General features: G+C 30.9%; 3 protein-coding genes across 4 annotated transcripts; all 3 read left to right on the top strand.

Moving 5' to 3' along the window:
* Positions 1-888: 888 nt before the first annotated feature.
* On the top strand, positions 889-4,079 carry LOC114190018 (uncharacterized). The gene is made up of 5 exons (XM_085672858.1): positions 889-1,540; positions 1,625-2,706; positions 2,793-3,016; positions 3,097-3,354; positions 3,449-4,079. Exons 1-5 carry the CDS (start codon positions 889-891, stop codon positions 4,077-4,079), a joined length of 2,847 nt encoding a protein of 948 aa, XP_085528984.1.
* Positions 4,080-6,438: 2,359 nt separating this feature from the next.
* LOC114185274 (uncharacterized) lies at positions 6,439-13,936 on the top strand. The gene is made up of 14 exons (XM_028072904.2): positions 6,439-6,893; positions 7,706-7,764; positions 7,999-8,116; positions 8,775-8,848; positions 9,177-9,245; positions 9,540-10,112; positions 10,732-11,264; positions 11,492-11,556; positions 11,645-11,724; positions 11,844-11,948; positions 12,113-12,252; positions 12,348-12,476; positions 12,987-13,139; positions 13,337-13,936. The coding sequence occupies exons 1-14, from the start codon at positions 6,704-6,706 to the stop codon at positions 13,473-13,475; spliced, it is 2,427 nt and encodes an 808-aa protein (XP_027928705.1). The 5' UTR covers positions 6,439-6,703; the 3' UTR covers positions 13,476-13,936.
* A 4,474-nt stretch (positions 13,937-18,410) lies between these two features.
* On the top strand, positions 18,411-22,308 carry RHB1A (RING-H2 finger B1A). 2 transcript variants are annotated; one of them, XM_028072911.2, is made up of 5 exons: positions 18,411-18,559; positions 19,451-19,629; positions 20,710-21,079; positions 21,220-21,329; positions 21,849-22,308. In XM_028072911.2, exons 2-5 carry the CDS (start codon positions 19,567-19,569, stop codon positions 21,861-21,863), a joined length of 558 nt encoding a protein of 185 aa, XP_027928712.1. In that variant the 5' UTR covers positions 18,411-18,559; positions 19,451-19,566; the 3' UTR covers positions 21,864-22,308. The 2 variants fall into 2 exon arrangements, with proteins under 2 accessions (XP_027928712.1, XP_027928714.1); XM_028072913.2 differs by lacking the exon at positions 18,411-18,559 and adding an exon at positions 18,585-18,864.
* Positions 22,309-25,988: the final 3,680 nt, after the last annotated feature.

Here is a 25,988-nt window from a genome sequence, read left to right on the forward strand (position 1 = left end):
AAACATTTGTATAAGGTTAAAATACCTTTTTGATCTCAATTTTCGTCAACTTTTTTGAATTAGGTCCCAATTTTCGCGGGGTGCTCAAATAGGTCCTAAATTTGGTCAATTTGATTCAATTAGGTCCTAATTGGGTAACGCCGTTTAAATTGATAATGTTTCATTGTACAATTGGCTTTTCCTTGCTATGTGTCGAAATACTAATCCTACGTGTCAGTTTTTGCTTTATAATGAGATGGTTAATTAGGGGATTAATGACATTAAGTGTTTAATTAAGAGGAAAAAAAAAGAAAGTAAAATAAAACATAAATTGCAGCGCGATAAATGCAAGTAGAAGGGGTTAACCCATCTTAAGGTTTGCTGAGGGAATTGGCGGTTTAGGTTACTGCGCTGGAATTTGGGGAAAAGATTCAACAGGAATTTTAATCGCAATTGGTACGGGGTCATCGTGAATTCATCGCACATATCGGTACCAGGTTAGGTTTTCTATTGCGTTAGCGGTTTCGATTTTGTTTTTGGTTTTTGGTTTTTGGTGGTTTGCGATTTTGTTTTTGGTCGTTTTTGATTGGTTTGGTGTTGGTTTCGAAAGCGGTTTTGTTTGTTTTATTGTGCTATTGTGTTGTCATTGTCTGCTATTGTATGGCATTCTAATTTTCGTTGTAGTGTCCCACTCGTTTGTCCTGAACATGTTTGTCAGTGGATTGGGGTTGTGTGCGTGCTTTGTCGGTGTCGGTGCGGTTTGTTTGAAAGTTGTGGTCCCTTTTTTGTTCGTGGACCTTGTGTGTGTTGTTTCAAATGTTTTATGCGATATTAAATGTGTTTGTGGACCCTGCTTACAAATGTTTTTTATATCTGCCAGATATCACTTGTTTGAAAAAGTGGTTTGTAATGTGTGATGAGACTTTCGAAGTTGTGGTCCACCATGGTGGAATTTTTAAACAGTTTGGTCCTATTAATTACATAGGTGGGGAAACCACTGTTTGGGGTTGTGACCCAGACCCGTGGAGTTATTTTGAGGTGGTAGGAGAAATCAGGGAAATGGGGTATGTTAATATTAAGGAGTTATGGTATGCAATAGAGAATGCCATGTATAAGTTGGAGGATGACAAAAGTGCAATAAATATGATGCACATTGCGAAACACTATGGCCAGGTTCATATGTTTGTTGTCCATGGTATATTTGAAGCAGAAGTTGTGGAAAACGACTTAGAGGATGAACAGGGTTTGCTTTGTGGGGCTGAGTTAGAGAGTGGGGAGGGCAGTCACATAAATGCGGAGGTACATGAGGTTGAGAAGGAGGTACAGCAGGTTGAGGAGGAGGTCCAAAAGGAGGTTGAAAAGGAGGTTGAAAATGAGGTTGAGGAGGAGGTTAATGAGGAGGTTCATGAGGAGGTTCGTGAGGAGGTTCGTAAAGAGGTTCATCAGGAAGTTCATAAGAAGGTTAATATGGAGGTTGAGGAGGAGGTTCATGAGGTTCAGGTTGAAGTGCAGATGGGGGGTGATGGTTTAAGTGATTGTGAGGTGCAATCTCACATCAGGGGTGAGGAATGAGTTCAAGAAGAGGATGAGGGACTTGTTGATGTCCAGATCAGTTTGGACCATGGTGATCATAATTTGTATGAAGGGAGTGTGGAGGTGAATAATGAGCAAGAGTCTGACCAGGTGGAAGATATTGAAAAAGAGAATGAAAGTGAAGAAGAGGAATACAGTGACAGTGAGGAAGATGGTAGTTATGTAATTTCGGATAGAGAAACAACAGGAGATGAATGGCAATCAAATGACCTCCTTAGTCTTAATGAAAGTGATGATGAAGGATGTGCTGATGAAAGTTCAGGTGATGAAGGGGGGAGCTGTGGTCCTTTTGGCACATTTGTCATGCCAAATTCGATGGCTGACTATAGGTGGGATGTGGGAACAAATTTCATAGATAAGGAACATTTCCAACAAGCAATAATAACTTATACAGTTCATTCTGGTAGAAACATAAGATGGGTTAAAAATGATAAACAAAGAGTGAGGGTGAAATGTATGGGGGCACAAGGAAAATGTGAATGGTCCGCATATGCTGCATATATTCCATTACGCAAGACATGGCAACTAAGAAAAGTGGTTGATAGGCATAACTGTTCTAGGGAGTTTAAACTTAAGATTATGAGTGCAAAATGGCTGAGCAAGAAGGTAGAGAAGTCTTTGATTGAAAATCCGAAATTCAAGATTAAGGATGTGAGAGAAAAAGGGTTGAGGAAGTGGAATACAAGTATTTCAGTGGCCATGGCTCGTAGGGCAAAATCCTTAGCTTCAGACCAAGTGGAAGGGTCATTCAAAGAACAGTTTCGAAGAATACATGATTATGCTTATGAAATTCTGAGATGCAATCCAGGGAGCACAGTCAAAGTTAAAGTGGATGAAATGCAAGGTGAGTATGTTTTTGGTAGGTTTTACACATGTTTCAAAGCATGCAAAGATGCTTTTGTGCTTTGTCGCCCCTTTATTGGGTTGGATGGTTGCTTCCTCAAAGGGAAATATGGGGGCGAGTTGCTAACTGCAGTGGCCAGGGATGCTAACGACCAGATGCTTCCTCTAGCATACACAATTGTGGAGGTAGAGAACAAAGAGACTTGGAAATGGTTTTTGGAAATCCTAGTGGATGATCTAGGAGGACCTGAAGTCTGTGGGGCATGTACATTTATGTCATATCAACAAAAGGTTTGTATCTGTTCATGCAAATATTTTTATTCACATTATAGCCATGAACTGTATTAATTTTAATGCATATAATTGTTGTGAAACAGGGTCTGTTGCTTGCAATTCAGGAGTTATTACCTGGTGCAGAGCAACGATTTTGTATGAGGCATTTGTACTCTAATTTCAGAAAACGGTTTGGTGGCCAGAAGTTGAAAAACCTAATGTGGAAGGCAGCAACTGTGACACACCCTGTGGCCTGGGAAAGGGTAATCAGAGATATTAAAAAGGAGAATGAGGATGCTTTCAAGTACCTCATTGCTATACCACCTAGGTATGTGTTGAAATCTCATTTATTTTATAGTATTTAATATCAACACTGACTTATCATAATTAATGTTTGTTTCTACACAGGTTTTGGTCCAGATCAAGATTCACTAGGAATGCTGTCACTGACACAGTAGTAAATAACATGACAGAGGCATTTAACAGTGTGCTTGTTGATGCTAGATGCAAGCCTGTTATCTCAATGTTGGAAGACATACGAATATACATGATGAAGAGGTGGCAATCTAAAAGACAAAAGCTGGAAAAAATGGAAGGGCAAATCTGTCCTAAAATAAACAGCAGACTACAAGAAGAATCCAAAAAAAGTAGATACTGGATCCCAAGGTATGATTTATTTAAGTGTTGATCATGTATAACCTCATATGTGTTGATGATTTCTGCTGTAGAATCTGATATGTCTATATGAATTGTAATGTAGTTGTGCTGGGGGGAAAGTATTTGAAGTTGCACACCTATTAGTGCTAGGTGAAAAGTATGTTGTCAACCTAGACACCCAAGATTGCAGCTGCAGGAAGTGGATGATAACTGGCATCCCATGCTGCCATGCACTTGCTGCCATCAGGTTCTTGAACTTGAATGCAGCAGATTATATCCCCCTATGTTTCAGAAAATCAACTTTTGAAGAGATGTACAACTCCATTATCTACCCTATCAATGGACAAAACATTTGGCCCACCACTGATTTCCCATATGTCATGCCTCCACATAAAAGGATTATGCCTGGGCGACCCAAGAAAAAGAGAAGGCTGGAACAATGGGAGTTGAGGAAAGATGACACCCAATTACGAAAAGGTGGCCATAGAAAAAGATGCAGAGTTTGTCGTGAACTGGGACACAATAGAACAAATTGCCCACAACTGCCTACACAAGGACAGTCCTCACAGCCAACTGATGCTCCTCCACAACCAACCCAGTCATCTCAAGAGCCAATTTCTGCTACTCCACAACCAACCCAGCCATCTCAGGAGCCAATTTCTGCTACTCCACAACCAAACCAGCCATCTCAGGACCCAACTTCTGCTCCTCCACAACCAACCCTGCCAGTCTGATTCACTTGTTTAAGCGAACTTTTAATGTATATGTAATAAGGTCTTTAAGTTTGAATTTTGATGGCTGTTATTTTGTAAAATTCATTAGCCATTTTTGGATCAATTGGATCACAAATTTTTTCATTTTGTAAGTTGGTTAATTCAGGATTATGGTGGACAACAACTTATTTAATCTCAATTATGAGGATTTTGGTTATTTATGAATTATAATTTTATTAGTACTGACATTCTTATACGACTTACAATGCAATTAATTGTATTCAGAACATTATTAAACAGGAAAAGTTTATCCAGTACACAATCTAATTAAACAATTTTTTTAAATTTTGGGACCTATTTGAACATCAGTTACAAAAGTAGGGACCTATTTGAACATCAATTACAAAAGTAGGGACCTATTTGAACAAAACTAACACAATTGAGGACCTGATTGAACATAAATAACTTAATTCATTCATAATTTTGGAAACTTCATACATCAGAACCTTCACAATTACAACCCTTTTTTGTCAATCTTTCAGCATCAACGCCAACATCACAACGTTTATCAACCCAACGATACTAACCACTACGGCTAATACATTAAAGCATTTTTTCAGATCCCTAACTACATTCTCGAGATCTTCTATCTTCATGTTTTGGTTCACAATAATAACTTCTTTTTCTTCATCAACATCTTCATACCACCATTTAAAAAAATTGCAGCAAACACCACCACCTTCACTCTGCCGCTGTTGATGAATAGAAAATACATAAAAGATTCATTAAATCAGACATACCCAGAACAATAGCAATTAAATCAATCTTACCTTGTAGTTAGCACAACCCCATAATTTTCTACCCACATTTCTCGGAGTTCTTGTTGTCCTCAGAACTGCAGCTTGCCCACAATCACAAATAGGTCTTAAAGCTTGGGTGCGAGAAGCGGGAACACTACGCTGCATGCAGTTATTACAGTATGAAGAAGATGATTGGGTCTGAGACATAGCTGCAACAAAGCTTCAACCATGAGCAAGGTCACACACGAGATGGCTTCTTCGACTTTTTATAAATCCTAACACTTTATTTTTTAATTTTCATTACTTGCATTTAATTAAAAACTTAATGTGCTTAACCCACTAATTAACCACCTCATTGTAAAGAAACACGGACACGTAGGATTAGTATTTCGACACGTAGCAAGGAAAAGCCAATTATACAGTGAAACGTTATCAATTTAAATGGCATTACTCAATTAGGACCTAATTGAATCAAATTGATCAAATTTAGGACCTATTTGAGCACCCCGCAAAAATTAGGACCTAATTCAAAAAAGTTGACGAAAATTGGGACCAAAAAGATATTTTAACCTTTGTATAATTATAAAAAACAAAGCCAGCTTTATATTTTTATTTTAAATTTTTTAAATATATATATATATATAGAGAGAGAGGATGTTATAAATGTAATGTATTGTAATAATGTTAAAGCAATAATTTCAAATTGTTCAAACTAAAATTATTAAAAATAATTCTTAACTTATTTCATTAAGAAATATAAATTGGATATTAGTTGTCATTATTTATTTCAATGCTAATAGTATATATATATATATATATATATATATATATTAATGAAATATAAATTGGATATTAGTTGTCATTATTTATTTCAATGCTAATAGTATATATATATATATATATATATATATATATATATATATATATATATATATGTGTGTGTTTATATTAAATTCTAAAATCAAATAAAAAAGTTTGATTCAATCTAATAAAAAATTTAATTTTATTAATTTTAGTTTACTTGATTTTTTATTTATTCAATCTTACATTTTTTAAGTGATTTTTTTTTCAATTTTTGTTGATTAAATCTGTTCACAACACGTTAAATAGAAGGAACGGAAATGGAAAATTGAAATTAAAGCACCATTCTCTACGCGATTATTTAAAATAACGTGCCTTGGTTGCGAATTTGGTTACTTTCGCTGAAATAAGAATTAAGATACTCATTAATGATTTATCTATAATAATATATAATCATCGCTGTATGTTTTTGTCATTACTATATTTCAAATATTTACATATTTTCATAGATCAACAATTATATATATTATATTAAATATTCCTATACATTTTACATTAAAACTAATTTAGAAATATATTAAAAATAACAATGATACAAAAAACTATACATTACAAGCATAATGTAGAATTAAGTATTTTTTTAATAATTTTTTTTTTGAAAAAACAAAAAACAAAAAGTTAGCGTTAATTATATTCTCCCTGTCTTCTTTTTCTGTTATTTTTATATGTTCTGAACATTCTAAACATCACAGGTGGTAGAGTAATCGAGGTCTAACACCTTCAACTCAAGTCAACCCAACAAGACTTAACTAAGCAAAGAGCATCATCGTATCATAGATTTTGTGTCAATTATGTGATTATTTTTAGTACAGCATAGCCCCTGACTCATAATTCACACCCTCTAGTTGTCTTTACCACATTCCCACTGACAAAGATTTCTCATTATTATTTAATTAATCAACTAACACCCTTTTGCATCACTCACTTTCTGGCGACTCCATGATCTCATAATAGCCTCAAAATCACACCAACAGTGATAGAGAGATGGGTTTCAATTTGATTCTATGGTATCATCCCAATCTGGTTCTCGCTGTTCTGCTGCTCTTTTCCTGTTCCTTTGGCCTTTTCTCTGCAAATGATGAAGTGGGCACGGCTCAAGGTGAAACCTTTACTGTTTCGAGCTTCAGTTACCCTGAGACTAGGCTCAGGCCCTTTGATTTGCGCTACATCAGAGGTGTGTGAGCCCATTGGCACTGACCCTTTCTTCACACTGATAATTATGTGCTTTGTTCTTGTGTCTGGATGTTCATGAAGCACTATCTTGTGTAAATTTTAATGGGTTGCAATTGGATTTCAATGTAAAGGTGAATTTATTGGAGAACAACACTCTCTCTCTCCATGCTTTCCTTTGATCTTACTTCGGCTGCTTAATTTCTAAGAATTATACTGTTGGCATGATTTTGAATAGAAGAGGGCTAAGGTATGAATTAAGAATTAAGCCTAAGGAAATTTAGGAGCCTGGCAATAATGTAAACGATGTATATGTTATAAAGGAGTTGATTTTATTCAATTACGAGTCTCATGCTTTTCTGTTAGTCATTCTGATAGAAATTTCAGAGTATGGCAATATTCTGCTTTTCTATCAGAAAATGCATTTGTATATGGCAATATTTGATCACTGCAAACATATTACACAATCTTGTTTATTGGGCTGTTTGTCATTTGTTCTCTAATTTGTGATTCATTGAATTTGTAACATTTAAGTAGTACCAATAGAATACGTATATGAGCAAGAAATAGATAAGAATCAGCCTCGTGTCATTCACTTTCGTTATGCTTCGTATGAAAACAGAGGTGAGATAGGATTACTGATGAAGCTCATTTTTCCTTTGCTTATGTTTTGGTGATTCAGTTAGTTATATGGTTTGTGAATTCTTCATTTTTTTACAAACTATTAAATATTAAAAATAACTCATTTCTGATATATAAGGAATTGATGACTTATGGATGATCTTACTTGTCTCTTAATGTTTCCCATTGCTGCAGTTGACTTGCCGCCATGGTTTTCTGCACTGTCTATAGCATTGAAGTCAGATGTAGATATTGTAAGTATATTCATACCTCTTTGTACATAGGATCATTTTAGAATAATAGTGACAGAGGCTTTTAATAGTGCCACAGAAAAAGTCTGAGGAGTGTCCTGCATCTTTTTTTTTTTTATCGACAATATTAGTTGTTAATATTTGGTAGTGTCCTTCTGCATTTGTCTTTCCTTTTAATTGTCTCTGGTTTATTTACTTCCTTCGTTTGTTCAGACTTCATATGCGCATTGTTTTCAGGATATCTCAAGAATTGAAAGGGTTCCCATACGCACATTGCCAATAATATGCTTTAGAGATGGAAGTCCTCCACTACCAGATGCCTTAAACACATCTCTGAAAGATTCAGCCACTTCTGGTAGGGGATCCACCTGACTACTTTCGACTAAAGTTAATATACTTTCTTTTTTCCTAATTGAAGTTCAAGAACATAATTTGTCTTAAATTTCTTTTCAAGAAATATTTTTGAGCTCATTTTGAAGGGCTTAGAAATTGCATTTTAGTATGCCTTATATATACATTCATATGATTAAAGTGTTCCAAGTTCCCACCATTCATTAAACTAGTGTCATAATTTCTAAACCAGCAGGCACATGTCTTGACTCGACAGTGCATGTTTACTTTTTCCACCTCTTTCATTAATTTACATTATCTACTATGATGATTTCTTTGGTAACGGATGGTGCTGAACTCATGAATGAGTAATGTTTCTTCGTTATCACTTGTGATTTGTTTTGAATCACTTTGACATTACTAATTCGAGATTCAAGTCTTTTATTTCCTCTCCTTTTCTGCCCCTTACTTCCCTTTGAATGTTGATGACTCATTAAAATGTCATTGTTCATTTGGAGGAACAGAAAAAGGGAGACAACAGATTTCAGTTCTCCCCTTTCACTTGCTCTTTGTCTCTCGTTGTCGATCTCCTTTTTTGACAACAAAAAAGAGACAATATCATTTTAGAACTTTCTAGTGCCATCTCCCTAATATAAATACTTTGTGTTCCCCATTTTCTTTAGGAATAAATGGTCTAGATGTGGAGCAGTGCTTTCCCATGCAGAAAAATATCACTATGAAACTGACAAACAATCAGGTATTGTTGTATAGGCCCTTTTAACTTGAAGTAAGTTTTTTGATTGCTCAGTGTCTCCCTTTGCTTTTATTAACATAGGTATATCTTCCTTAAAATTGTAATTCCTATTGTCAAGGAACATCTGTCTTAAAAGTTTAAGCTGTTTGTTAACATATATTGGCTTTATATGTTCAACATATCCCCTCTAATGCCCGCTAGGGCTTGAAATGTAGACTATGTACTTGTCCACTCTACCTTGCACCACACATGATTAATTTTATATCATTAGTGAACTTTGTTTTGTTGTTTTATAATATTTACAGAGTAAGCATAACAAATTCTTATTCAGATATCTCCAGGTGTTTGGTACATTGGTCTTTTCAATGGAATTGGACCTACAAGGACACAATCAAAGATGGTAAAGTTTATCATGATATGTAACTTCTATCCAAAAAGAAATTTTAAATTATGTTTCATTACTATGAAAAGTTTGTTATCCTTGACATGCAGTCTTTTAAATACATTTGCAGACTACAAAGGTTGATATAATGTTGGCAAAGTTACCAGCTTTTCACAATACTGCGCATGACTAACGAAAATTGTGCTTTTTGTTTTTTAATCACAATTTAGTTGACGTATCTATATCCCTTAACAAAGTTCTTGATGCATTGACCACATGTGGATGGATAAACAATTACTCCTCTTTCTGCAGATTATCCGCGGTCCATCATATTCCTTTATTGCCAATATAAGTGTGGAAGCATGCACAAATTCAATGATGAGGGGAGATTTCTGTAACAGTACAGTTTATCCACTTTCGTGCAAATCATCTGATCTCTCTAATGCTTTGGAAACTAAAGTGAACAAGTCATTGTTGGAAAATTTGGTGACCTGCAAAAGTAATTCTGAAGCATTTTGTGTTCATGAAGGTGTGCCAAACTTCTTCTCCCTGGACATAATGAATGTGGCAGAAGAAATTATCATTACGGCAACAAATATCAGATTCAATGTTACTTCATTGAATGATGTTAGTTTAATGTGTTTTGTCCGCCATGGTGCTATGCCTTCGGTGACTTCAAATGATTATTCCATTGATATAGCTAAAAGTCCCCTGGTTATTCATTCACCATTGATTGGCCGTTGGTATATTAGTATAGTGCCAGTCAATCTTACAAAAACTCAGGTTAGCAATGTAAGAGTTTGCTATTCGGTGGAATCGCAAGTGCTTCAATGTCCACTTGGAAAAGCTGGACCAAATTGTATAATGGATAGCTACTTGCTTCAGGTAGTAATCGAATTCTTTGCATGATGCTGTCACCTCTGGTTCTTCCTTTATATCAAGATCAAATTGTGTTTGTGGGATATTCCTTGGAACTGCAAACTGCATTTTAGGCCTAGAAATTTAATAGGTAGAATCAGGATATGATCAAATATAGCTATATCCTGTAATCCAGAAATTGAAAAGAACATTAAAGTATAAATATTAACTTTCTGTTAGCAAATTATACACTCTGGTAAGTAACATGTGATGTGTGAACTAATAGAGATGAATGTATCATGCAGAAATTGGAATGTCTTCTCACTATCACATTGAAAACATCAGTATACATGTTGTGCTTGTCAATTTGGAGTTCACTTATTGGCTTCTTTACTCAGATAAAAACTTCTGCTTTAGACTTTTAAGACTTAAACTATTCTATGCCTGTAGAAAGGGGTTTTAAACCTATAAATATTTTGGTCTGTTGGTCCTTTTCTTTAAGTTTCAACCAACAGGATACTGAAATGGTTTCTTTTCTTGGTTGGTTTACTACTATTACGTAAAGATGTGTACTATGTTGTGATATTTGAAAATACTATTATGCACTGGAATAAATTATTGACAAGAAGAGAATGGTTGTCTGCAGACATTTCTAAGGAGAGGTTCAACCCCTTTTGAATCCTATTATTTACCAGTTGGTGGAGCACCTTATGATTCTGCCAATTTCCCTCTTGAGCCACTTTTAAAAAACTCATCATACATTGGAGAATCTGATAGCATTTGGACTTACTTTCTTTTGGACATTCCTCGCGGTGCTGCTGGAGGAAATATTCACATACAGCTATCCTCAAATACAAAGATTGGTTATGAAGTGTATGCTAGATTTGGTGGATTACCATCTCTAGATAGCTGGGACTATTATTATGCTAACAAGACCAGGAGAAGTGACCCATCTATGTTTTTCACGCTGTATGACTCAAGTGATACCAAAGTTAACTTTTATATTATGTATGCTAGAGAAGGAACTTGGGGCTTTGGTCTAAGACATCTTAGTAGCAACAATGACTCCATAAAAGGGCTAAATATCATGTCCATTTCACTTGAGCGATGCCCAAAGCGATGTTCCTCTCATGGAGACTGTAAATTTTCGTTTGACGCTAGTGGACTAACATCTTACAGGTTTTTCTTAAGCCCTCTTAGCTTGTTAATTTATCAGTTGTGTTTACATTCCATTTGTTTTCCTAAGTTGCTAAAACAAGGACCATGAAAGTCCTTGGTAGTGACTGAGACACATGTAAAAAGAAAAAGTCAATGTCATATGGTGGAGTTTCCATATTTCATATTTGCATCTGATCACCAAACCATTAAGGAATTTACCTGTTTGAACATTTACTTGTTTGCATCAGCTTCTGCTCTTGTGATCGAAACCATGGAGGCTTTGACTGCAGCATTGAGATTGTAACACATCAAGGTGATTGCTCATTTTTTATACTCATAAAATTGGCTCATTAATATGGTGAACAGATTCCTTATTCCAGTTTTTTTTTTTTAAATTGTAGGGCATGTACGACAATCAATTTTTCTCATTGTATCAAATGCTGCAGCCATACTTCCTGCCTATTGGGCCCTTCGGAAGAAGGTGGTTCTTTCCCTTCACTATTGCTACTACTGATAACTCTTTATATCACTATATAAATGTTTTTGCTTTTACATACCCTATTTAGTTTATGAAACCTGTAAATAATTTCTTTAATACAGGCATTAGCAGAATGGGTTTTATACACATCCAGTGGGATTTCAAGTGGACTATATCATGCGTGTGATGTTGGCACTTGGTGTGCATTGAGCTATAATGTCTTACAGGTTAGAGCTTCATCTCACTCTTTCTGAAAATATATAAAGCGAAAACAAGAAGAAGAAAATTAGATTTTGTATTATGACCGATGACCTTAAATACAATGTCATCCAAAAATGGCTATATTTATGTTTCTGAGAGTTTACTAAGGCTTTACATATCAATGTTTCAGTTCATGGACTTCTGGCTCTCATTCATGGCTGTGATTAGCACTTTTCTTTATCTAACTACCATTGATGAAGTATTTAAGAGGGCAATCCACACAGCTGTTGCTATCCTTACTGCCCTAATGGCTGCAACAAAAGCAACCAGGTACATGAACTAGTAGAAGGATAATTTAGACCCACCCTCTGAATCATTAAAGGTGTTAAGGTCCTTTTCATATTTTTCTATGCTGAATTGTGCAGGTCTTCCAATGTTATGCTTGTGATTGTGATTGGTGCTCTTGGTTTGTTTGTTGGATGGTTGATAGAAATCTCAACAAAGTATAGGTCCCTTTCCTTTCCAACTGGAATCTCATTCAACTTCTCTCACTGGTATGTTCTCTATACCAAGATATAAATATATTTCAATAATATATACAATATTAGATTGATATATTAGCAACAATTTTCATTGCATCTACTGTCTATTCATGGTTAGCTATTGTTGTGAACCCCCAGCCTCATTGTTGTGCTAATTGTAGCATAACCTGGCTATATGCTACTGTTCAGAGTGTGTTCCATAAATCACTAGTTAGTATCCAGCAAATATTTACAAAGACTGTGTGATTTAGTAAAGTCTGAGAGTGTCAAATTATATGAATATAGGATGATTCATTTGTGGAAATGATGGCAAACAAGGTAATTCATTTAGCAGATATTAATCAGATTTCATTGTTTTCCTTGGTGCTTTGCTAGTTTCCTTAGATAGCTCATTGTAGTGACTAAAGGTTGATTATGTAATTCATGTATATAAACATTCTACAGTATTTGATAGCAATGTAAACATAACACAATTATCTATTCTCTCAAATATTAAGTGATAGTGATGAACTTCCACTGCAGTTTCCAAACTATAAAGCGATGGCTCTATAATCTTGTCAAGACACTTTTGAGACGGTACCACTTGGCTTTTGCCTTTGCTGGTTTTACTGCATTGGCCATGGCAGCAATAAGCTGGACACTTGAAACCAGTGAATCCTACTGGTTTTGGCACAGGTACTACAGGGAGGACGGATTCAGTGACTTTTTTCCACTTTGCTCAATTTTTAACTGGTCATTCAACACATGAAAATTAAGCGAAGTTACAGGAAAAAGTCATTGAATCCGTCCCCATTACATAGTTACATTACATCTATCCTCTCTTTCACTCTTTCTTCCCTTCCTCATGTTACTCCCTTTTGAAATGTTTACAGCATTTGGCATATTACAATATACACTTCTTCTTTCTTCTTCCTTTGTTCAAAAGCAAATATTGAGGACAGTGAGACAACGCATCCTGCAGATGGAAACTATGAACTGACTCATCAGGATTCACTTCCAAGAAGTGGTTAGAATAAAGTCAGAGGAAAAGGTTAGTGTAGAAAGGGGAGAGAGGTTGATCAGAGATTAATATTTGAGCAAGGGTATATGGACACTTGCATAATGTATACACCCAATTGATAACTTTCATTTATCTCTATCTCTCTTCTGATATCTTTCTTTGGGTGTATATTGAGCTTAAGTGTCCATAAATCATTTTTGTTAACATATTTAGTGTTTGTGGTGAGTTTATGTGAAGGTGGCACAAGAATGTGTGGCTGCCAACAGTGGATTTTGATGCAACAAACAATGATCAAGCAAAGAAGTGTCTTGTAAATTCTTGTTAGCACAAGGTTTGTTTCTGCAATTCTTTATCAATTTTGGCATGATTGTGTCTAGGATAAAGAATCAAACTATGGCTACATTTTTGTCATAGGATAAAGGAGCTTTGTTTATGTTATTACTTATGATTTAGAACATAACTTGCGTTTGAACTGTATCATATTTAGAGACCTTTCTCGTAAAAAAAAAATAAAACAATCCAACATGACGAATCTAATTTACTGCAGCAATTTGTTGTAACTTGCTCCTGTTTTCTGATTTATGAAAATTAAAATGTGGAGAATCTTACAAGACGATTTGGATTTTTTTACTTAGATTTTAATATTGTACTTCTGATGAGTCTTTAAAATATACTGACGTTGATATATTAAAATATATATATATATATATATATATATATATATATATATATATTTTAACACATTAAAATAAGTGTATATCAATATATTTTTAAAACTAAACAAAGAAACAATACCAAAAAATACTAGTGGAGAAGTTTAACTTGTTGCATGACACCCATGTAATATAAGATTTACAATATTTAGAATAGTTGTGGCAATGACAAAGACTTCGACTACCAAAGTTAAAATTAAATTATTTTTATTACTAATGTCATATCTCTATTATCACTAATAAGTGTGATCATCATGGTAACAATATCATAGTAATTATAGTAACAATTCATTTCTCACTTAAATCATAATAAACGATTAAACTTAATTAAAATTATCCTTAAAATATGTGATGCTAGATTTTCTTTTAGAACAATATAATTATTAAAAAGTTAATATTTATGTCTATATGTGAGAATTAAGTTGTATGCATGAGTGTGTAACATGTGATAGTCAAAAGTAAAAGATAATTTTTTTACCTTTTCAATAATTATGATGTCAGTTATTTTCAATTTAACCTTAGACTTAATCATTTATCATCATTTCAATCACTAAAGGTACTTTCAAATTTCAATTAATTCCTACAATATACATAAATTATTAGTCAATATATTATTTTCTGCCATTTCATTTCTTATTTCTCATCTTTTATACCTTGAATGTTGATTTTTGTCTCATCAAATTTTATATAAGTTTACCATTACCGTACTTTGTTAAATTAAAATTCAAAATTTTAGCACATCTTAACTTGTATGTTCTTTATGGAATTAAAAGTTTTGCATGATATGTATTTTATCATAAAACTATTAAGTCATAATTTATGAACGATTATATTGGTAGTTATTTACTAAATAAAAAAAAAAAGATTACTAATTAGATTATGTGTAAGATTTCGTACCAAATCTTTTACCGAAAACAAATTATTCCCTTATATATTATTAATGTGCATAGACATCTTAGGTCCTACTTTTAAGTTCTTTTGACATTTAAAAACATACTTTAAAGCTTACGTATGACATTTATGAGTATTTATATTTAAAGGAAAATTTGGAGTGAAAATGGATGAGTTTAAATATAAAAAAAAATCTGAAAAGAGAAATATTAAGAATTGATGTGGTAATAACAAAGATTTTAACTACCAAAGTTAAATTAAATTATTTTTATTACTAATTTCATCTCTATTATCATTAATAAGTATGATCATTATGGTATAACAATTCATTTCTCACTTAAATCATAATAAACTTAATTAAAATTATCCTTAAAACATGTGATATTATTATTATCATTGCTTTTAGAACAATATAATTATTGAAAAGTTAATATTTATGTCTATATGTTACATAGTTTATAATTTGAGTTTATATTGCTGTCTTTTCCTAATTTATTATTTCTTAAGTATGAAAGAAAGTCCAAAGGAATCTTGTACCCATCATTACCAAGTTGTTTTCTCATTTCTTTAATACCCTCGTAGTCTTAAAATATATGTGAATCCAATTTTGTTGTTATCCAAATGTGTTATTAGTTATATAAAATTCTTTCAATTCTACCAACAACATAAAAAATTTGTCCTTGTTAAAAATAATAATAAAATCAATAAACCATTATGCAAACAAACGGCTAAACCTAGATCAAATGTTCTTTTTGTTGATGAAGCAAGCCGGGTCTTTAAAATTTTTGGAAGTTTTATTTTCCAAGGGTTAAATATGATTTGGTACTTCAATTTTTAGTGAAAATTGTAATTAGTCTGTTTTGAAAATCTTTAACCAATTTAGTCTTTTATCTTTAGAAATACATGAGTCCTTTAAATCAAATTTGTTTAAGTTTATTTGAAGTTTAAAACGCGTTTTTAAGCTAATATCAAAACGAACATATGGTATAAACAAACTAAAATACTATAATGAAATGTATTTGAAATATCAAATAAACTTAATAAAATTTAGTTAAAAGGACTAAATTCACATATTTACATAGTTAAATGACTAAATTTGTTCAAAATTTCTAAAATGAAACTAATTTTAATTTTCACTTAAAGTTAATGGACAAAAACATAGTGCTATTTTTAGTTATAAAAAATAAGTTTTTCGCGTTAAGAAATAAAATAAAGGTATAAATTTGAGAACTTTTAAAATCTGAAAACCAAAGGCTTCTAATTCTTTTTATTATCCTTATAATTATTATGTCTTTTTTGGTAAAACTAAAATTATTATGTCCGAATTATTATATTTTATTTCACATCACCAAATTTTGATAATGTTGTTTGTGGACCCAAGTTCTACATTTCATGCAACACACCTTAAAGTGGTAGCCGATGAATTATTTTAAATAATTTATAATCCAGAAAGAATTAAGCTCAAGACAAAACTGTACTTGAATAATCAATTGCTATTATCTTATTATTAAGCTAATTAATGATGATTTCGTCACCTTCATTTGTTTTTTAATCTCGTGACTAATCAAGAAAATTCGTTACCGACATAGTCTCTTGTCTTTGTAGTTAGAAAATGAAACAACCGAAACCTAATACAACATGAGTTGATCAACTTATATTAACCCACAAACCTAATTATGTCACTGTATAAAATATTTTTAATAAATTATCATTCTAGTAAATTATGGAAACTAAAATCGTTAAATAAATAGTTAAGATATAATTCATAAATCACTTTAATAGAACATTCATAATTAATCACTTTGCACCTATGTTATTATAAAAAATATTGTTGACAAATTGTTAATAAAAATGGTATGGCATGATTTAAAAATAGAATTTGTCCTACGTTGACCATTGATAATTGATAATATATTTATTATTATAGGGTAATTTACTCGATTGAGTAATATGAATCGGTGGAAATATGGTTATCATTTTTCAATTTCAATTATTTCATTTTTCTGCATAATAATTCATGAAAATAAATGCTTATATAATACACAATGTTAGTTGTTTTTTTTTTATTTGACATCATTTTATACCATTTAACAACTCTTCATAGAGGTAAAATAATCTTAATAAAAGTAATATTTTGAATTTTTGAAAAAAAAAATAGCATCAAATGAGAATAGAAATGTTTTTAGTGTCAAAATACCATTATTTTTTTTAGCATAATAAAATCGTTGAAATTAAGAGTTATTCTATTTGTTTGAATTCAACATTCACTTATTAGTCTTTATCATGTTCAGCAGCCCTAACCCAAAGCCTAAGCTAGAAACAATTTGAGTTGACTTTTTCTAATATAAAAGTCATGATGGGATTGAAATCATAATAAACAAAATTAAAAATAATAAAAGATGATTACTATAATTAATGTACTTGGTAAATAGGAAAAAAATAGTCATCACAGAAGCCTAACTGGGCCAGGATACACTATTAAATATTTATTAATGATTTTTTAGGATCCTCTTATAATAATTTAACACATTGTATTGAACTAACTATATATACACTAAAACATTGCCTAATAAGAAAATGATTTTCAATATATATGGTTTATTTTTTTTCCAGAATATTCTCACAAACTAATAATATAAATTTTATCGTAATGAATTAATTCAAGCTAAAAAGAACAAAAACAATGCAAACTGTAAAAGTGAATATAGCATTGTATATAAATGAGTTCAACTATGCAAAAAACATTTGAATTTAACTAACGAGTTTATTTATGTGCTTTAGTGGAACAATTAAGTTAAAGTTTTGTTATCAACCTAATTATTTAAATAAGAACTTGGCATTAATAATTTTGTAAGTAACTGGTACAAGTGTGTATGGAATAAAGAGTTGTAATTTTATTTATAAATGTGCTTACATAATAAACTCTAATTTTTAAATCAAATATTTGAGTAAATAACCATTAACCTTCTTTACAAATTTACCATAAAAAAATTATTGTTTTAATTTTAAGTAATAAATATTACAAAATGATCGGTAGCTATATTTCTAGTTTATTTTTAGTAAGATGTTTGAGAAATTTTAATTAATAGTTTAAAAATAAATATCACAGGAAAATTAATAGAAAATTGAAATTATGAAGGAATTAATCAAACTAATTTAAATTTCGAAATTTAAAATAGGACAATTTCAAACTTTGAAATTAATTCAATTAACAAAAACAAATTAAATTTTAGCAACTACGAATTTTTTCCACAAATCAACAGTAAAGTCAAATTTTTAATTTTCAATGACACTGAAATTGTACGAAGTATTTTGTTAGAAATAATAGTCTCCATACAAATATTGTACTGTGTTCTGTCGACGAGGAAAAAACAAACCAAAATCAAACAAAGATACACAGAACCATAACCAAAGTCATACTCACCTTCCTGAAACAAACCCAATTCCTCAACAGTTTCTCACCCTTCTCTTCATCTACTCTTTCCGAAAAGGTAAGTTTTTTGCTTCTACCCTTCACTTTCTCAGCTCTTATGGAGTGTATTGGTCATCTACTTGAGTTTTATCCACCCTTTTTGCCTTCTAAATAGGGTTTCATGCTTTGAATTTGACTGTGACGCTTTTCATTTCCTTCCTTTTCTTGTTCTCTCAAAAGGGTTGCTGTTTTCGGCTGTTTTGGTTTTCTGGGTCAAGGCGTTTCCTCTGTTATGATGTGTGTGGTTGTGATTTTTTTTGGAGGGTGCCCCTCTTCTTCTCTCTATAGTATTGACTATTTGGATTTTTGATGGTTTTTCTTCTTGTAAGTGTTTTTTATTTTATTTTTTTAGGAAATTATATGCTAGCTCAAGTAATCTGTAACCGGGTTTTGGTGGTTTTGGTTAAAATATATTCATGATAGACAAGGAGATTGATGTTCTATGTCAAGATATTTGCGGTATACTCTATTGCAACCATTATAATCTAGGACACAGCTTAAAGGGAGTTCCTTTGTTGCTTTTGGTTTGGTGTTGTTTTCCAACAGAATTGGAATTTCACCCCCAATAATCTATGCTTCCTTTTAATGTTTTTTTATCATGGAGATTATTGAGGTAAAACCCTAATTCTAATTGGAGGTCAATTAAAAAATCATCTAAGAAACTCTGAGTTTTATCCTGTAATATATAGTTCTATGGCCTTATTATGTGCAATAATATCAATGGAAATCTAAAGAATTCTAGAATCGTTTCTCAAAATGTAGGCCTTTGCTTCCTATAACGTCTAATTTATCACTTTGTGTTTGCTTCAGTAATTTGAAGTTTCTATTGATGTAATTGTGGCTTTATGGAATTGGTTTTGTTTATTATGTGGATTAATCCTTGATATTTTTTGTTGGCTTGTGAAAGCAGAATAGATGCACAAAGTTTGGTGGCCTCTGATCTGATCCCAGCTTCATTTCAAACAACAGAAGAGAATGAAACTGTCAATGAGTGTTTTGATTAAATAACAAAATAATTAGTAGAAAATGGGAGGTTGCTGTTGTTCTGCCAGAAAACCTAATCTGCAAGGGGCACCAGTGTATTACTATGTTAGTAGTTTTCTATCCTTTCTTACCTAATTTGTAACTTAGGCCGTATGGTAGCCGATAAGAATTTTTCTATTAATCTCACTCCAGCATTTTTATTTACTACATCTCACCCGTGTAATCTTTTAATCATTAGCATTAGCAATGATGGGGCGAAGAACTATGTGAAGGAAAATTAAAACTATTTCATAATTATCCTGCTCTAAAAGCATCATAAGATACTATTTCTGCTTTATTTTGTTAACTAGATTGCAACTTTTTTGGATGAAATGTTCACTTAATTGAAAGATCAAACAGTGTCCTATGTAATAATTTAGCAACATGGGTTTACTGCTGCTTTTTGAACTTCAGCACAATGTTGTCACATAATATCAGATGTTTTGCAAAAAGGAGTGCTAGTGAATATTACTTTCACTGTTGAACCAAGTTAGGCATCTGCCAGCAATCACATTCATGACACTCAGTGATTTTGAATAGCTGCTAATTGAATGAGATGTTGGGGAAGATGTGTGATCAGATGCTAAATAATGGAATATTGTTAAAGTTAAAAAGGAATCATTTTTCTCTTCTTTTTTTGTTAAAATGATTTTCTCTTAGATTATTTATTTTTGTTACCACTTAGTTTTGGTGGATAAATGATGAGGAAGTCAAATAAACACCTGTAATTACCTTCGCAATTAAATTGATATTTGCTATGCTTGGACGTGGCTTTTATATTACTAAAGAGAATGAGTGTATCATTATCATCTTAGAATTTCAATGTCATATTGCAATTTACAAAAATTTCTTAGGAGCTTGAACAAAATTGTTATGGATACTATGCAATATATTTCGCTCTTCGTAAAAGACCTATGGTTTTTGCTTTTTCTTTCTTTAAGATGAATGCATGATCCTCTAATGGAGGTCAAATGGGAATACTGCCTGAATTGTAGTGAAAAATGGATTGTTTTCATTGTTCTTCTTGATTTTGAGTACTTCCACAATAGTAATCTGATCTTGATATTAGTTTGTTGTTTTAGATTATGGTTTATAAGTTAAGAACTTATGATTCCAACCCCCAAAAAAAAAAAATCATGTTTGCAGTGCCCGCCGACTTTTGAAGAGCGCGAGTCTTTAACCTCTAATGATGGCACAAATGCTTCACTCAATGCTGGATTTCTGGTTGGTTTGAACCTGGAAGCATCTGTGCCTGATACTTTCCAGCCCCCTCCTGTGCCTCTTCCTTATGACACGGTTTTGGGAGGTTCTGCATCAACAACATATTCTGAATCTGGCAGGGAAACAGTTAGTAGTTTTGAAGCTTTAATTACACGTGAAGATGTTGAAGAATCAAATTGTAAAGCTCAAACCAACTCCAGTCCAACATCTCCAAGGAAGCAAGAACTATCAAAACCAAATGAAAGTAAAGTATTATTGGTAGAAGAAGAGGATGTCTGTCCAATTTGTCTTGAAGGTACAGTTGCTTGTGTAATTAAAAGTAAATGTCAGTTAGATTTTCCATGTTTCAGGCGTGCAAATCAAGAGGAATGAATCCTCTCTCACACACACAGATGACAAAAGTAATAATTTTATATCTTTCAATTTCTAATGCAGAATATGATGTTGAAAATCCTAGAGATTTGACAAAATGTGAACACCATTTTCACCTATCCTGCATTCTTGAGTGGATGGAAAGAAGTGACTCCTGTCCTATATGTGATCAGGTATGGCTTTTGCATTAATTCTCTGTTACATGAAAAACCTCATCTTAGACTTGTTTTCATAATCTTTGCTTGGAAATGCATAAGTTTGGAAAGATAATTGCTTATTTTGCATAGTTATCTCTGGAAACTGGTAAAAATAAATGATTGTTTCTTCAAAATGAGTTGATTCAAACATGCCCTAAGTGTCATAATAATATATTAGAGTTCTACATTGAGTAGAATGATGTTCTTGATCTGGTACTTATGCTTGAGGTTCTCTCACCTAATGAATTAGTCTTTCTAATTGGATTCTCTTGTGTTTAAGTCTAACAATTGATGCTCTAGTTGAAAGTTGTCCTCCTTTTAAAGGGGTCCCATGTTAGGACTCTCACACTAAGTAGAATGAACTACTTGATTGATGTTTATGATATTTTGGTTGTGATATTTTTACGTAGCAAATCAATTATGATATTTTGGTTATGGAGATGATGAATACTGTTTTTGGTTGTTGACAATACTGTTCTTCCTTTGGTGTTACAGGAGATGATATTTTGACCAGACAATGAATTAGTTCGTTTGTTTTAAAATCAATGCCTTTAAATGGATGGATGATAGATGAAGTTCATTGGATGATGCTTGGTTAGATGATGGTAGCTACAGATTCATTTTCAATTCATGGTGCAAAGACGAAGTCATTAATTTAGAAGGTTCAGCCATGGGGTATCTGTGAGAAGAAAAATGAGGTTTTGACAGAAAGATACACCATATATCATGTCTCTTCAAATGCAATTTCTTTGGTCAGATTTACCTATTTCTAGATCCCAGCATTCATGTTCACAGATCTTTTTCTTGTGTTGATTTACTGCTTTCCTTTTCTTGTAAAAATTTCTCACTATTTGTTTGTGTATATATATATCAGAGTGGATTCTGGGGTTCTGTATTTTTGCTGTATTTGCAACCAGTAACTATAAAGTATACAATAAGATCCTTTTTCTATTTAGTTTTCTTCACTTCTTTATTTTCCATTATTAGGGGTGTTTATTTGTTCTTGTTCAACATGATAATTCAAACTCAATCAGTTATATGCTACAATTATGTATTTGTCTTATAATTTTTGTTATTGTTTAGTTTAGAGAAAATAGTTTTAACGAATTATGTTGTTTACATTTTTAATTACAAAATTATGTTAAAGATTTGGATTTTTCTCCTTTTTTCTCAAAATAATGTTGATGACATAATAAGAGATCTAATTGACGTGAACGGAATCATCTCCTTTCTTATTAAGTTGGTTAGTTTTAAATTGTGCTGTTTTTTTTTTTTGTAGAAAATCCAGAAGTAATTAACAATATATAAAAATATATAAAGAGGATTACTTTTTTTTATGTTCACATCTTATAATATCAATTATATTCTTTATAATATAATTATTTTTTTCTATTCATTAATAATTATTTTCTTTATTCATTTCATTTTATTTTTAATAAAATTTTACCCGAAATCTTAACTAAAATTAAACGGTTATTTCTTCAAGCATCTATACAATTACTAACTGCATTCCAATAGTAGGAAAAAACTCTTCATCATTGCACCATATCATTATTGCCGTTGTCACTGCCTTTTCAGATTTTATATATATATTTTTTTCAAAATGCATTATGTTTCGGAAAAATTTGTTCTGAAAGTTATTATATACGTTTTGGACTTTTCGAAACAAGATTTCCATAACATTTTTTTAAACGATACTCTTAGAACGGAATTTTCAAAACATGATAAAATGGTGACTTTAAAGATTTGAAGTAGTGCACAAATAAGTTATGGGGTGCCAGGAGTAAAAGCCTAACTAATACTGTGAATACTGTTACCGAAGGCGCATGACTCATCACTCTCATATTGATGCATTTCTAACCTTTTACAAATCTGAATTGGCCATGCACCTCCATCCATAAATTTAACATTTTAACATGCACCTTTATAATTTTTTTTTATATTTTAAAAAAATGTAATTTGAAATAATTTTCTTTTATTTGAAATTTTACATTCAAAAATACAAAATAAAATTTTATTCAAAAATATTAACAACTGTATTTTAAATTATATATTTCGGAATAAAAAAAAGTTGAACTTCAAATTATATATTTTAAAATAAAGAAGTATTATAAATTATATATTTTAAAGTATGAAATTTACGTTCCAAATACATAATTTAAATGTAAAAAATTACTGAGATAAATTTTTTATGAAAGAATAAGAGACTGCCGTCTGAATTTGGGAAAGTACGATTTATATTCTTTTTGTCATGAGATTAACATGATATCATTTTACCTTTATTAAAGATTTAAATATGGTTTTAGCTTATACGAATATCATTTTGTCTACTTTAAATCCTTTAAAAACTATTTGCAAGTGTATAATAGTTCTTTCTTAATTATTATACTTAATTAGGATTATTTTAAGATTAAAAATAAAAATATTAATTAATACTAATGGAAACACATGTTTTACGCCTATGTGTATCTCTTTTTAATTGTAGATAATTCATTTGATATTTAAACCCTTATATGCCCTTAAAATAACTTAACTTTTATAACTAAATTTTTATATTTGTTATATTAAATTAATTATAATTAATAATAAGGAATACAAACACTACTGACCAAATGTAAAATATTTAAAAGTGGAAAAAAATTACAAAGACTAAATAATAACAAAAAATGTTGGGAAGATCTAAAACATAATTCTATTTTTTATTTTAATTTTAAATTATTTAAGGATAATAAGAAAATACTTATTATTTATTTATTTTTAATAACTTTTTTAATATAATTCTTTTTTTCAAAATAAAATTTCTGTTTATGATATAATAAAAACATTTTATAATGGTTTAATATTATAATATCAAAATTAATATATACAAAATAAGTTAAGTTTTAAGTAAAATAAAAATATTTAACTAAAAACATAATATCAAAAGTAAATTATCGAACGAAAAAGTACAAACAACATATGCAATTATGTTATTTATATTAATAGTAAATATAAAAATTTTAACTAAAAAATAATATCAAAAGTAAATTATTAAACGAAAAAGTACAAACAACATATGTTATTGAAATATTTTTGTATTAACTATACTTATTAATATTCTCCATTTTTAGTATTGAGGTAACTCTAATATGAAATAGTAGGGGTCATATAATTACAATATTAACTATCATCAGTGGCGGAGCTATTTGGAGGCAGGGAGGAGCCCTGGTCCCCCCAAGATTTTTATTTTTTATTTTTTTTACATATATATATATATATATATATATATATATATATAATTTAAAAATATATTTAAAATTTATTAATTTTTTTAAATTATAGATAATATATATTAAAAATTAATAAAAATTAAATTTTTTATTTTTTATTTCTTTTATTTAAACATAACATTTAATATAAAACATAAAAAAACATAAAATTAAATATAATAAAAAATAAAAATATTTAGGTTTAATTATTCTTTTGACCCCTGATTTTATTTAAAAATTAATAATAGGATTAGGTTAATTTTACCAACAAAGCAAATCATCCATATTAACCGTTTCAATTTTAATGGAAAGATCATTGATATGTTTCGAGAAATTTAACAAAATTTATCATACAAGACGATCAATTTCTCAAAAATTGGAACCAAATTGAGACTAAAAAAAAAATTGGAGGACCAACTTAACATTTTTAAAGGAAAGCATGAATCAAAAGAATAATTAAACCAAATATTTATTAACCTAATTTTTATTTTCCTTTTCATTGTCTTTTTAGTGTTTCACAAATTGTAATAATTTCCCACTCTCATGTGTCTTCTTTTTGTTTTTAAAGAAGAAAAAAGTTAGACATAAACCCATTATATTTCTCATTTGTCCTCTTCCTTTCATGTCTTTTTGTCTTATTTGATAATGAAAACATTATTTTTTTTATCTAATGAGCTTTTTGTATTTTTTTTTATGAATGTAGAAAAAATAATAGTGTATTATGTATTAAGAATAATGAATATGTTTTTCTTTTAATAATTACATATCTCAATTTTTTATTAGATTATGATTAATTATTTTTTAGTATTATTTTAAAAATAGTATGTTGATAAAGAATGAAAGAATAAATTAATCCTTTAAGAGTGACGAAAAGAAAATTATTAACTAAAACAATATAGATTCTACCTCTTCACATATTTTAAAGCATTATACTAATGATAAAAAATGTTCAGTTAGAGAAGTCATTTTTTGAAGCATTATACTAATGATTGAATTTAATAATCTCAAAATTATATTTCTTTGGCCCCTCCGACACTTTTAGTCAAGATCCGCCACTGACTATCATGAGGAGAAACTTGTTATCGAATGTTATTCATATAAGTAAGTTGAAATATTTTCTTTATTTATCATCAAATCAGTTAAATCAAGCAAAATGTGTGTTATTCACCTTTGGTAGCATCTTACACAATGATCAATGGACAATCACGTGTGAAAGAATTGGAAATTATTGTCAAATGACTTTACATTGTCTCTTTTAAGAATAAAGTCACTAAATTATTCATCCAATAATTTTCTCTTTACAAATGCGGATTTAAATGAGATGCGAATTAAATGAGTGCAGACTCAGATGTTTACTGTACAGTTAATAAATAAGACTAACCGATGT

Source organism: Vigna unguiculata, chromosome 5 (assembly GCF_037176805.1).
Source record: "Vigna unguiculata cultivar grain cowpea cultivar isolate G323 ecotype 2 chromosome 5, ASM3717680v1, whole genome shotgun sequence".
In the NCBI taxonomy this organism is placed as follows: domain Eukaryota; kingdom Viridiplantae; phylum Streptophyta; class Magnoliopsida; order Fabales; family Fabaceae; genus Vigna; species Vigna unguiculata.